This window comes from Centruroides sculpturatus, unplaced genomic scaffold (genome assembly GCF_000671375.1).
Source record: "Centruroides sculpturatus isolate CEXI.00-Female unplaced genomic scaffold, Cexi_2.0 scaffold991, whole genome shotgun sequence".
NCBI classification, from domain to species: domain Eukaryota; kingdom Metazoa; phylum Arthropoda; class Arachnida; order Scorpiones; family Buthidae; genus Centruroides; species Centruroides sculpturatus.
The window spans coordinates 64,108-78,401 of record NW_019385208.1 but is presented as its reverse complement, the minus strand read 5'-3'; the positions used below and the strand labels follow the sequence as shown (position 1 = coordinate 78,401).

At 31.6% G+C, this 14,294-nt stretch overlaps 1 protein-coding gene across 3 annotated transcripts in view; it reads right to left on the bottom strand.

The window, feature by feature from the left end:
• Nucleotides 1-1,605: 1,605 nt before the first annotated feature.
• The window catches only part of LOC111636125 (nucleoprotein TPR-like), a 63,734-nt gene continuing 51,045 nt past the window's right edge, over nucleotides 1,606-14,294 (bottom strand). For 2 of the 3 annotated variants that reach the window (XM_023381300.1, XM_023381302.1), the window contains exons 5-9: nucleotides 9,639-9,758; nucleotides 3,703-3,859; nucleotides 3,343-3,611; nucleotides 2,065-2,153; nucleotides 1,606-1,831 (exon numbers count right to left, since the gene is read on the bottom strand). In XM_023381300.1, the coding sequence (XP_023237068.1) occupies nucleotides 1,610-1,831; nucleotides 2,065-2,153; nucleotides 3,343-3,611; nucleotides 3,703-3,859; nucleotides 9,639-9,758 (857 nt within the window). In that variant the 3' untranslated portion in view covers nucleotides 1,606-1,609. The remainder of the gene's footprint in view (nucleotides 1,832-2,064; nucleotides 2,154-3,342; nucleotides 3,612-3,702; nucleotides 3,860-9,638; nucleotides 9,759-14,294) is intronic. The other variant, XM_023381301.1, reaches the window with a different exon arrangement.

Sequence of the window (14,294 nt, the reverse complement as noted above, 5' to 3'; positions counted from 1 at the left end):
AATACACTTACAGATTTAAAGACAATTTTTGTATAAGTTTGCTATTAAAATTTAGATATAGGAGCAATAAGTTTTGGTTCCATGGAGGACTTATCACACACTAATAATGATGTCAGAGTAAAACTATAAATAACTCACAGTACAGCATCAACATTACTGATGACCTCATAAACAAACTACAACAATTAAATATTCATAACAACATTAGATTTGCTTCCCAGGACATAAAAAACATGTATTCTTCAATCACACAACAATGTGTTAGAATGACTCCATTCAAATGACTGCTCAAAATAGCTAACTGAAATAATCATGTTTACCTATCTAATAACTTTTTCAAATCCAAAGGTAGTTACTATAAACAAACAGAAGAGATCCCCATGGATAGCTGTATAGAGCCAAAGCTAGTCAAAATCAGCACAATAAAAATAGACAAAAATATAGTGAGCAGATTTTAAACTTTTATCATTACATGGATGATTGCCTACTTGTTTATGACTACACCATAACTGAAATCAATCAGTTTCTAAAACATCAATACCTTTGACCAAAATATAAAATTTGAATTAAAACTCTAAAAATCTACTAGTTAACCTTCCTAGACATTTTAAGCACTATACTAGACAATAGAATTAAAATCAATTGATTTATAAAACAATGCAATGTTAAAGTAATAAATTACAACTCAGAGATCCCTTTATACATAAAGAAAAACACATTCAACCTCCTTATTAATAATATTAAAAATAGAACAACAGACACTACAGATCAAAATTTCGAAATAAATGATATTATCAAACTATATTTGTTAAATAATTACCCCAAATTCACCTAGGTAGGTAGGTAAATTATAAAAAAAATACATTTCAGAACACTACTTCTCCAGCAAAATCGTATAAGGTTCTGTATGTCAAACAAGTTTTTCAAAAAATTCAAAATAAATTCAAACAATTTAATATTCTTATTGTACCTGTCCATACAAACATTAGCAAAAATTATTAATCAAAAATAATACTATTATCAACATTTTTCAATACTATTATAAGTTTTCCAGTAGTTGTAACCACAGTTAGATTAGTGAAACTAATAGAAAATTAAAAATACAATTCAAACAACACATTAATATTTTTATATCCAAATTGTAATATAAATGCAAAAAGCAAATCATCAATTTGCTATTAAAATTCATAAAATACCAAAACAACAAACAATAGGTTTTGGAAATCAGTGTAAAATTTTCATTTGGAAATTTTGGTGTTGTCTTATAAATTATGTGTAACATTTGTAATTTATTATTTTAAATTTATTCTGTTAAGTTTCATAAGCAATACTAAGCAATAAGTAACATTTTTATTGAAGTTTTATCTCAAGTTTCTTGTTAAATTTCACTGATTTTTTGAATAATTCCACATTAAAATATAGTCAGTTGATATCAATTAGACAAAAATTTAATCGAATGAATTTTTGAAAAAGTGATAAAATGTTAATGCATATGAAGACTATATATTCATATTTTTAACTTATTTTAAGTGAATTTACAAAAAAATGGAAATTTAGTTATTATGGTTATTAAAAATTTTTCTTTTTAATTTAATTTTTCCTTATTCATTTAATTATTTACTAGAAAAGTATTTCTATACAATATGAGTTTCAAATAAAATGCATACAAAAAGTGTTCTGTAATTAATGTCAAATTTACCGAATAGGTTCCTTCTTGCATTTGATGGTCATCATCATAATCATCTGTCTGTGTGCCCTCGTCACCTTCGTCATCATCCATATCTTCTCCTTCATTAAAGTCATCTCCTTCTTGCTCATCGTAACTCTCTTCCTAAAAAAGAAAAATGTTTATTAAATTCTTTATACTATTGCACATATATAAATTTTTTCAAAATAATTTGAAAAGTTTTATTTTGTTTGTTTTTTTTAACATCTATTTTATAACCAAATACTAGATAATGAAGTTCTTGGTTTGAATAATAAAGAACACTAAATATAAAAACTTAATATTTACTCTTTACTAACTGTAGTTGTTGTATAATTATTATATTTTCTATTTATTACCTTTTGTTTTTCATCATCACTTTCTACAATAATAACTTCTTCTTCGTCGGTAGGAATTTTAACTTTGGCTGAAACCGTCGGTATAGAATCTATGAATAATTATCATCTATAATACCCAATTTAATATTGAACTGAATTATTAAAATAATAATTTTAATAAGAAATTATTCATCAAAACATTTATAAAAATCCAAATCACTACAATAAAGATTAATGGATTGCCTTCTAGTCATAATTCATTGTCACATTTAATATATTAGAGTTATACAGTAACTCAATAATATTAAAATAAAAAGTTTTTGTGGAGAAATTTGCAGTTACAGTCAAAACTTGGTTTTTGAGCACAATTTGTTCCTAAAAGTTGTTCTAAAACCAAAACAAAATTTCCCATAAGAAACAATATAAAATGAATTAATCCATTCCTGGCCCCAAAATCTGTTAAATATGTCAAACACCAGTATGTACTAATGAGAGATAATAAAATATATTATATTTAATTATAAATTTTTATTTAATTTGACTTAAACACTTTTAAACAATTCCTGAATGTCATTTATATTATGTGAATGTCAATTAACATGGTTCTTATTAATTAATTTGATTTAAATTCAACTGCAGCCCATACCAAAATACAGAAGTAGCATCTACCCTGCATGCACATTGTAATTAAATTTAAATAGCAACATCATTGATGATTTGTGTCGTGATGTCTAATGATGTAAGACAATCTCAGTGTCATTAAATTCTGAATCAGTAGTCCTGTTGTTGATTGGTTGGGCCGTTCACTTTCTTTAAAACAGGATGTATAGGAGTTGACTATCTGTAGCCAATTCTTGCTGAGTAGCTTGTTCAACAACTAAATATCATATGGCAACCACTGCAATTATGAGTTCGTAATTCTGTTCATAAACTGATTGTCTGCAACCTGAGGTTTGACTGCAGTAATGCTACCTTGAGGTTGCAACCTGAGGTAGTATTATATTCTATTAATTACAATGTTCCCAAGCATTTAGAATAGAATTACTGTTAAGATGTATAAAATGCTGTACAATAAAAACTATATGTATATATTTTGCCTGAGCAAAAAATTAAAACAAACCTTCAAGTTATTTCATATTTCTAACCTTTCTATTATATTATATTATTATAGTATTTGATTTATATTTACAAAGGTTATATTACATAAGAGTTTATTATGTCAAGTGCCTACTCTAACACATTTTAAAAATTCTTTAAATTGTGTACAGTAGAGGAGCAAATTCTTTATAAAATTTATACCTTCTGCCTCTGCCTGACTACTTATTAACTTTTTAACCGTTCCCTGATCAGAGAACTTTTCTTGCTCTGAAGAAACATCACTGGTAATTGGCGTTTCGGACTTTCTATCGGTAATGGTTTCTGTACTAGAAGGCTGACTCATCACTACTGCAATATTGATACTTCCGGAACTAGATTCGGGAACCTCCGATGGTAACTGCTGAGTTGTCTGGCTTCCTTCAGACTTCATACGAATACGTTTATGAGGTAAATTATGCTCTGGCGATTCACTATAAATAAATATCCAAATAAATTAATATTAATATATGGTACATACATAGTTTATAATATAATACTGTTGCATTTAAAAGTCCAACATACCCATGACTAGCTAAATCATCTCGCTGTCTTTTTACTGTAGGAACAACTACTTGAGTTTGTGTAATGTTGCTAGTTCCAGTTGAAAATCCTGAAGGAGATACAATAACAGAGGGTGATGCAGTTGTATCAGTGATCTCTATCTGTTCTGAGACATCTTCTGTAATCAATCAAAAATAAATTTTAGAAAACTACTTTATGCCAGCTATTTAGAAAAAAGAAGTTTATATCTAATTTTTGCATATTTGGTCTATCTTAAATAAAATTATATAGAAAATAAAGTTAGAAAGTTTCAATCTAATTACTTTCAACAGTCTAACTTCTAAAAATGTCTTAAAGACAAACAAACTTTATCTCATGACATAATTTCCCACAAATTGGTCAAAAAAGTATCTTTACTTTGTGAATTCATATAAGAGAGTGCCACACTACTTAGTATCTTATAGTAACTACAGAACCTTAAATGACAAAAAAAATCCAGCAACCAGTTGTTTAACTTTCCCAACATTTGGTGGTGCCATCTGTTATGATATTTTAGTGAACTTCTTATATTTTTAACTATTACAAAATGAAAAAAAGCTTAATTTTGAGGGTAGAGACGTTTTATAAAAAGTTGTAAATGCTAATAACGAGTAAAATCGCCATTAAGTCCAACCCTACTGGAGATACACACGACCCCCTTGACCACCAAAATTTAATAGCATCAATCTCCCTAATGTACAGCGTCCTTGCAAAATTTCAGAAATTTTTTGACAAAAAGCATGGGAATTATTAAGCTTCAAACAGGGTGAACATAATCGGGCTCCCCATACACTCACTAACATCCATATATACATACAAAAAAAAAAACCCAAATGTTTTTGCATTTCTCAACATTTTGTGAAGACCACCATTTCCCCCCACCAAAAATTGTTGTTATTGTATACATATATTTGTATATTGTTATTCGCATTATCTGAATGATTTTAGTTTAATCACTTTATTCTAATCCTTTGCTAATAACGTATTTGCTTTAATTAATTAGTTAGAAATTTAATTTTATTGTATTTTAGGCTCTATGTATAATTTATATCCTCTTTTCTTCTTTCAACCCACATCTTGAAGATGCCAAGATTGTTTATATTTTGACCAAAATTGTAAGAGGAAATTTGCCTATTTTTCCAATTTTAGGAACTTCCCTATAGAAATTTCAAATAATATCAACTTAGAATGATTTAGAGAAACAAATTAGAATACAAAGTTTATTAAATAGAGCAATAAATCTCACAATTGTGCGAGGAAAAGATAAGAGGGAAATTACTTAATTGAATTAATTTGTAAAAGAATAAAACTTAAAGGAAGTGGGAAAACCCCACTTCCCGTTTTCCCCCTAACCGCCGATCATACCTTCGAACACTGTTCCAAGGTACGAGAAGTACAAAGCTTAACAGTAACCAAAACAATCAAAGAATAATGATGGAAACTATCAGTGATGACGTCCACGGAGTTTGATGTTATCACCATCTAAAGTCAAGGAAGAGTTAAAACGGTTTTGCTATGGTAATGACTCAGCTCAAAAGTCAAGGAAGAGTTAAAACGGTTTTGCTATGGTAATGACTCAGCTCAAAAGTCAAGGAAGAGTTAAAACGGTTTTGCTATGGTAATGACTCAGCTCAAAAGTCAAGGAAGAGTTAAAATGGTTTTGCTATGGTAATGACTCAGCTCAAAAGTCAAACCAATAATAATAGTAAATCATATAATGACTCTCCTGTGCTGAGAGGTGTATAAAAGAGGCCCAAATGCAGGCATCAGAGAGCTCCTCGGCAGACAACGGTAGACAGCATCGGCCTTGCCAGACTCCCAATGAACCATACATATGAGGAAGGCATCAACGGCAGACAATAACAGTAGACATAAGTGGACTCGTCCCGCAATAATCGCAATGAAATTTTGACTAGAAGCAAATGCCATTTACTGGCAGACACCAGCGAAGGGCCAAACAAAGGAAAGAAGGAACTAGATCAAGAGACTGACCAGCCCTACAAGAGAAGACAGCTCTCTTTTTCCTGGTATGTTGTAGTTTGGATACTCTCCTGTTAGGCAGCCCTCTCGTTTTATAAATAGAAATAGGCAGATTTCTTGAATTGGATTTTAAGAATGTTATCCAGAACCTAATTTTCAATAATAAACTCTTGTTATTTGTATTTGTCTTTGCATTCATCCTCCTGACAAGCTCTTTCCTGGACTTTGGAGTGACTCTTACCCTCACGCCTTAACTATCTGTATGTGTCAAAATCGGCAATGTGTCCAACAAAATACACCTGGTGGCAGAAACCTACCCTAACTTAATGTAATCTAACTTTTGACGGCCCCCTGACCCTCACAATTTTAAGGTTCTGAGTCCAAAAATATTAAAATCTGGGAGGGTCATTTTTTGACCAATCACATACTTTCCCTCTTATGTATAACAGCTGGAAAGTAAAAAGGGTATACATCAATAGCCTTACTGAAAAAGCCTATGCTTGAGAGCATAAATAAAATGGATGAAAGCTACTTATGTAATATGTGCTTTCATTAAACACTAAAAAACCTTTATACATGATATAAGAAAAATCTTATGAACTTATGCACTTTCCTTGGTACCAACTCACAGATATGGCTTTTAAGAAATCGTCACAATAACCACAAATAAAAAAACGCATTTAAATTTCTACTCATTCTAACCTTGTAAATTTCAGTTCTCTCCATGTATTTAAATGGCTTTGTCCTGGGTTTGGTGTATATGTGCTCTGTCTTGATGGACTTGCACTTGATGGTTGGTAGCATACACTGGCATGACCCTTTTTACTGTGTTTAAAGAACACAAAGAATTTATGTTCAAGGAGTGTACATTGCCTCTATGAGCTCTAACTCATTGCCAACTCTATTATCCAATACAAGAAAGTATTTAGGGCCATTTGGATCTTTAGCATTCTTGAATAATGAGTAGATGGTAGGGTTTCTTTTGTAAGCTATTCTGCAGTTATGTGCTCTAGTAATTTCTTTTTAATGGCCAAAAGTTGCCTGACATATTTAACTATTTTGAAAGGTTTATTTTGGTTCCTGTGGCTGCTATTTTCAGACTATATTGGCGTATTAAACTTCTATGATCTTTTTCATACCTGTGTTGTATTACAATTCACTCGATGTAGCTGAGTTCCTTCTTTCAATCAACTGTGTTGGACAAATGCAGGAAGGTTCTTTTGATTAAAGTTCCAAAAGGTGATGATTTAAATTCCAGTCCAGGAATCTAAAACATAGCTATCCTCTAACAATGTAATAGTAGTCAAGGTAGCTAAGTCTAACAATATTGTACTAATGAAAAAGGACACATAAGATAGAGCATGCTAACATACAGTACATCAAAGATATTGAGTATGAGAAGGCTACACTATACTACAGTCTGCACCTGTCTGTCAGTATGCTAACTATAGTCCTCTAATAATAGCCACAGGAACCAAAGTAAACTTTTCAAAACGGTTAAATATGTCAGGCAACTTTCGGCCATTAAAAATAAATTACTAGAGCACATAACTGCAGAATAGCTTAGAAAAGAAAACCTACCATCTACTCACTATTCAAGAATGCAAAAGATCCAAATGGCCCTAAATACTTCCCTGTATTGAATAATAGAGTTGGTAATGAGTTAGAGTTCACAGAGGCAATGTACACTCCTTGAACATAAATTCTTTGTGTTCTTTTTAAACACAGTAAAAAGAGTCTTGCCACAACAGCTTTAGCAGAGTACGCTACCAACCATCAAGTACAAGTCCATCAAAACAGAGCACATATACAGTAGTACCCCAGGATACGAACATTTCAGCATACGAAATTTTCAGGATACGACATGAAATTCGAACATAATTTTGCTCCATGGTACGAACAAAAACTCACCATACAACATTACATTAGTTTGCAGTGCCACTGCCATGATCACATGTTCCTTCTGTTCATCAGTCTCAGTCCGTGTGTTTGCTTTGTCGTAGAAGGATCTCACTCGATAAAGGAAATCTTGAGGTATTATCAGAAAGTGACTGATTTTATTGAAAAGAAACATCCCAAAAAGGTTCACACTGGCCGTATTGCTGCTAAGAGTAATGACATTTGCCTAAGTCATTTTAGAAACATTTTAAAAAGTAGGCAAATAGTTTGGATAGATATTTTACCAAGTGACCTCTGTCCAGTGAAAGTGATGGTGGAAGTGAAGGAAAGAAAGCAAAAAGCAGTGAATAAAAAATTTTAAAAAATATATAAAACAGAAAAGATAAAAAAATTAGTGTTAAGTTATTTTTGAAAATGTAGTTCACTTCACGCCAGCCAGTTTAGAAATTAAAATTTGGTCAATTCAAAAACAAAGGTATTCGATTTCGCCTGAAGACGACGGTTGTAAACTGTTGAAAGTACTAGCGAGCACGTCTGAAATTTAACAAATTGCTGTCAATAACGCCGCAACACAGAAGTGTCATATTTTTAGTTAAGTTATTTTTCAGTTATTGTTACATTATGTTATGTAAGTTAAGTTTTAGTATCATTTCCCTTTCCCTCTCCTCCGCCACCAGTTTACACCTCCACCATTGTCTATCCTCAAAGATAAAGTGCAAATAAAACTACATTTTTTTTATTTTTTTTATCAATTATTATTCTATTATGGTTATTTATATATTTACAATTACAAATGCATTTTTCAGTGTTTTCTTTACAAAAGTTTTTTTTTCAATGTACAAGTTAGCTTTAATTTGAATGTGTTTTTTGTGTTGGAACAGATTACAGTAGAGCGTTGTTTATCTGAAAGTAAATTTTCCTAAAGAACTCCAGTCGGCAAATTTAAATTTTCACCAGTGCTGTGGCGCTGCAATCTTTGGCTATGTCTTGGGCTACTCAAATATTTTACGTTTTTGATACTAAATTAACTTCTGAAGTATAATTTTTTATCGTTTTTATATTTTTCAATATATTTATTTTTTTTGTACAAAATAAAAAAAATAATTTTTAACAATATAATAGTCTTCGTTACGCTTAACATCGATGAAAATTCAACGCGAAGTGACACACAACAGAGAAAAATTTCAACATGGGATAGGTTAATATATTTTTTGTACATAATCGGTTATCCGAATAACCCCAGTCCCCAATTGATTTGGATAAACGACGCTCTACTTTATTTGGTTTTACATGTAATCATGTGGGGAAAAATGATTCACCTTACGACATTTTCATAATACGATCTCAGTTTAGGAACAGAATAATTTTGTATCCTGAGGTACTACTGTACATCAAACCCAGGACAAAGCCACTTAAATACATGGAAAGAACTGAAATTTACAAAGGTAGTAGAAGTGCATCAACTATAAATTATAAAGAAAGAGAGACTGTTTCACATGCATAAAAATTTATATTTGAAATAACTTAACAGATTACTTGATATACAAGTGGTACCATCCAATCAAATAACTTTTCTTTTTATTCAAATTTGTAAATTCTATTTTATGTTCAACAATAATTTCATTGTAAATCGGATGATGGCTGATAAACTCAGTTGAAAGCATTTGTTTTAGTGAAATGTTCTTCCTTTTTAGTTGAATCTATGGTTACTGTGATTTCTTACTTATACATCCATCCTTTGATTGTGTTTTTTTACAAATATGGCTTTATTTATTTAATAACATTTAAGTTAATTTTAAGTCTAAAAATCATTTTTGCATCTTATCTTTGGCAAACTTCATTGGATACTTAAGCATTTTTTCATTTATGAAAAACTAAACATAATTCATGAATAAAATTTAAACTGCATGTTTCACTATATGAATGGAAATTAATTAGACTAAATAAAAACAAAAAAAAATTTGAGATGTACACAGTTTAGATTTACACAATGCTGTTTTAGTTTTAAATATCATTGCAATCAGAAATATGTACTTTACCTGCAATTTCAACTCTTGGACTAACTAGAGCCGTAGCTGGAGCCATAGACGAAGTGATACTAGACAAAGGCGGTAATTCTTGTAAGGGAATGGATTCTTCTACTTCACCCATGCAGATCACTATAACATATAAATTTTTATACAGTAAGACCCCACTTAATGCAGAAGATGCATTTCTAGACAACAAAGCGTTAAACGAAACAGTGTTAACCGAGATAATTTTAACATAGAGTAAATAGGGAAAGGGGAACACGCGACCAAAAATAACACTAGAAACCAGCAGTAACTCTTCAATATCCTGCTTGTCTACATCTCCTAGTCCTGCTGTATTGATTAGGTTGACCAAATTGTCAACCTAATCGATACAGCAACAGGCACTTCTTGTTGCAAATTCTTGGATACATTCAGCCATAATTTCTTCCACACTCCATTCATGCATTTATCGGTTAATTCTTGCCAAGCAAAGTCTATATTTCCTATGGCATCCAAGATGTTATATTTTTCCAAAATTGCAAAGCATAGATTTAAGAAAGTACAGCACTATGATGAATTGCCATCTTTTGCTGATGGGTTTGTATTTGGGAATAATTGTATTATATACGAATCAGTCAGATGCTGCAATAATTTGAACCAGTGTAAATTTAGAGCCTTTTTTTTTGGCTTCAAGCAGACTGCATTATATCAAGTCAGCATTAAGCAGGATCTTACTGTATATTATACGCAAAATATAATTTAAAAACTAATAATAGTAATAATAATAGGCCCTAATCACAGATAAAATAATCAACCACAGTAAACCAGACATCAGCACATAACCATAACAACAGTTTTTATGTAGATATGCCTTGACTTCAGTCCAGCATAGCATTAGGCCTCAGTCTAAACTAACAAGCCACCAATATTATAATGACAATTATGTTTCTTATTTATAATACATTTCCTGGCATGCTTCACACCTATTGCATAAAACATATATTTCATATAAATTTGGAAATTTATATAAAAATTTTGTCTACTATTCTCTTTGACTGCAACTTCTAAACAATATGCTAGATTAATTAAATTATCATCATCTAGAATTCCTGGAGTCATAACTTAAAATAAAACAAATACATAATTTAAAGAGAGATTTACAATTATCAATAAAAAGTGTAAAAAAACCTCATCAGTGTAACAGTACAGAAAGTCATCTCCAGTGTTTAGAAAGATATGAATAGAAAATAATAAAAAAATAAATAAATTATACAAAGAACATTCTCATTTGTCCATTTGAATGTACCTAGTGCCAAATTTTGTCAAAAATAATGCCAACTATTTTAGCTATTATGATAATACAAATGCTTTCAATATTCATGTGAGGGACAAACAGACCCCCCCATTAAAGTGTTATTTTGGACTTTAATTATTCAGAAATTCAATCGTCTAACTTCGAGTGTTTTATCAAGTTAGGCTAAAAGCCATAAAAATTTATTTCCCACGAAGTTGGTTCCTGGTTGAGAAGGATCCAGCTAGTCAGTGATGTGTCACCCAGAACTTTCGATAAAGTGCCCACATTGGATGCCAGACTCTTAACAACCGCCTGACCTCATGGGAAAAACCCAAGAGGAATAACAAGGGAGAACGAAAAAAATACCACTAAAAATCAGTCATCTTCCAAAGTTCCTCCACAAAAGTCGTCCTCAAGGATTAATAATATAAGTAAACAATGCCTTTTTTAACAGTCCAGCAAAAACATTTAATTCTCTAATAATGTTTTCGACTGATTTTAGCAGCCTTCATCAGTTACTCCAATATCAAAAAGAACAAAGTATTCGAAATTTACATAATACAAAATTAAATAAAATTAAATTAAACTGCGGTTGCATAGAACAACGAAAAAAATAAAATAAAAATAAAAATGCATAAATAAATAAATAAAAATAAACAAATAAACCCAAATAAATAATAATGCCGTCATCATGGATACATATATTAACTTGTGTCAGTGTAAAATGATTTCCAAGCAGTTGCCAAACCTTCTGCATCTCTGTGATTGATACATTCCGTGGCTATATGCGCTTTATGTATTTCTATTTTTTCAAGATGCTTCATTGCTTGTAATGATCTCATGGCCCTAACGATCGCCGCACGATCCCAGTATACGGTTACATCCTGTTGTTTGGCAAATGCCACCAGAACAGTACTATCAATGTTCCTACCTACAGAATATTTATGCTCATTTATCCTTTGTTAACTCCGCATAGTTGCCCCAACATACACGAGGTCAGAATTAAACCGACAATCTTTTATAGGTATAGAATATATACCCGTCAAGCTATTTCGATTATCCTTCTTCTTGTCATTCCTTAACATTCTATACACAGTTGGATTGCGTCGATATATTATTCGTAACTTATTTTTATTGGAAACTTTCCTAACTATCTTGTTTAGAAATGGAAAATAATTAATTACCACATTTTTTCTTTGATCAATTTTGGGAGGCTGCTGGTTTTTCTTCTGAATTCTTTTAATAAGTGCCTCAATCTCTTTTCTGTGGTATCCCTGTTGCGCTGCTGCCTTTTGTATGTAATCTAATTCCTCATATGTATCATATAAACTCGTGCAGTGGGTGTATGCTCTTTTAATCCATGCTCTAAATGCCACATATTTAACGTGCTTAGTATCTGTCGAATTCTTTGGGATGATAATAGGTTGATAAACCGGTTTGCGATATATGCCTGTCCATATTTCCCCTTCCTTACAAGTAATCAATATATCCAGGAAGTTAACATTCTTCTCGCTTTCTTGGTCCAAACCCAAAGTCAACCCATATGGGTTATCGTTGATCTTGTCCATAAAATTCTGTGTGTTGTCATCATTTCTAAAGATGGGTATGATACTTCTTTCGAGCTGACGTAATACTAATTCACTTAGGACAGCCGACATTGGGCTGCCCATGGGGACGCCCTTTCCTTGAAGATAGGTCTTCCCTTCAAAAATGAAAAACGAAGTATTACAAACCAAATTGGCCAGTTCTAAAATGTGTTTGTAATATTTCCTAGGATTTTTAATGTTGGTAAATAGAAAGTCCCTCAAAGCACAAAAACAGGGTGCTAATTTTATTGAAGGGTATAATGCTTTGTAATCCATTACTGTCATATATTCCTTGTCCTTAAGCGTAATCTCCCTTAGTTTCTGCACCAGTTGTATCAAACTTTTTATGGAAAAGGGGTACTCCTGAATTTTATTTCGTATAAACCTGACCAGCTGCTTTTCAATAGGGAAAGTAGGTAAACTGCATTTTTCTATAACCGGGCGTAGTTGACAGCCTGGCTTATGGGTTTTTCCAAAAGCGAAAATTTTTGGTGTTCTTGGAGCTCAAATGACAGAATTCTCCATGTTTAATAGATTTGCTAATGGAGTGAGGGTGAACCTCTTGACCCTTTGCTGCAAAGATTCTAAATAGTTTTCAGGAGCATCAAGACATTCTGTATTTCTGATGTATTCCTTTAACTTATTGTTGTAGGAATCTCACTTGATAAGTACTATACTTTAGACTTATTCGCTTTCATAAGTACTATATCCTTTCTCTGCATCCATTTTCTTGCTTCTTTTATGCAGTGGTGGAAGCGTCTTGTGTTCATGTTATCCATTTTTTCTTTTTCAGTTCGAAATCTTGTTTGCCATCTGACGTAATCCTGACTCGTGGCATCCATACCCTTTATAATAATCTCAATATTAGGAATGACGCTTTCTGGGTGTGCTGTGGGATTAGGAGCGTAGAGTGGGCTGTATTTTAAAGCCTCTAACAAGCAATGTGGCGGCATAATATCATCCCAGGCTGTTATAAATGTGTTCTCTTTTCTGCATGGCCTCACGTTCTGGCACTTAAATAACCATAAAAGCTTCTTAACATAGTTGCGTTTTAAATTTATTTCAACTGAGCAAGATAAAACTATTACCCTGTTGCTGATATCTGTTAGAAGTGCTTGGTCTTTTCCATAAAGATCATTTTCAAAACTTATGAGATTGTGTAAAAGCCTATAATATTGCCTCCTCGTAGTTCTGATAGCCTTGTTGAGGCAAAGATACCTTAGTTTCGGTAACAACGAGTCACAACCCATTGGAAGTCTGATGCGATATATAGACATTGGGAAAACTCCATTCATACGGCATTGCGAAAGGAATTCGAACTTTGTTCTTGCCTTGCAAAGTTTATTAAGAACCATTCTTCTATATAGTTTGGCCGGCATAGTCATTAATAAATAATCAAAAAATCTTACTGGAACTAAATCAAATAAATAATATAAGTAAACAACGCCTTTTTTAACAGTCCAGCAAAAACATTTAATTCTCTAATAACGTTTTCGACCGATTTTAGCGGCCTTCATCAGTTACTCCAATATCAAAAAGAACAAAGTATTCGAAATTTACGTAATACAAAATTAAATAAAATTAAATTAAACTGCGGTTGTGTAGAACAACGGAAAAAAGTTAAATAAAAATAAAAATGCATAAATAAATAAATAAAAATAAACAAATAAACCCAAATAAATAATAATGCCGTCATCATGGATACATATATTAACTTGTGTTAGTGTAAAATGATTTCCAAGCAGTTGCCAAACCTTCTGCATCTCTGTGATTGATACATTCCGTGGCTATATGCGCTTTATG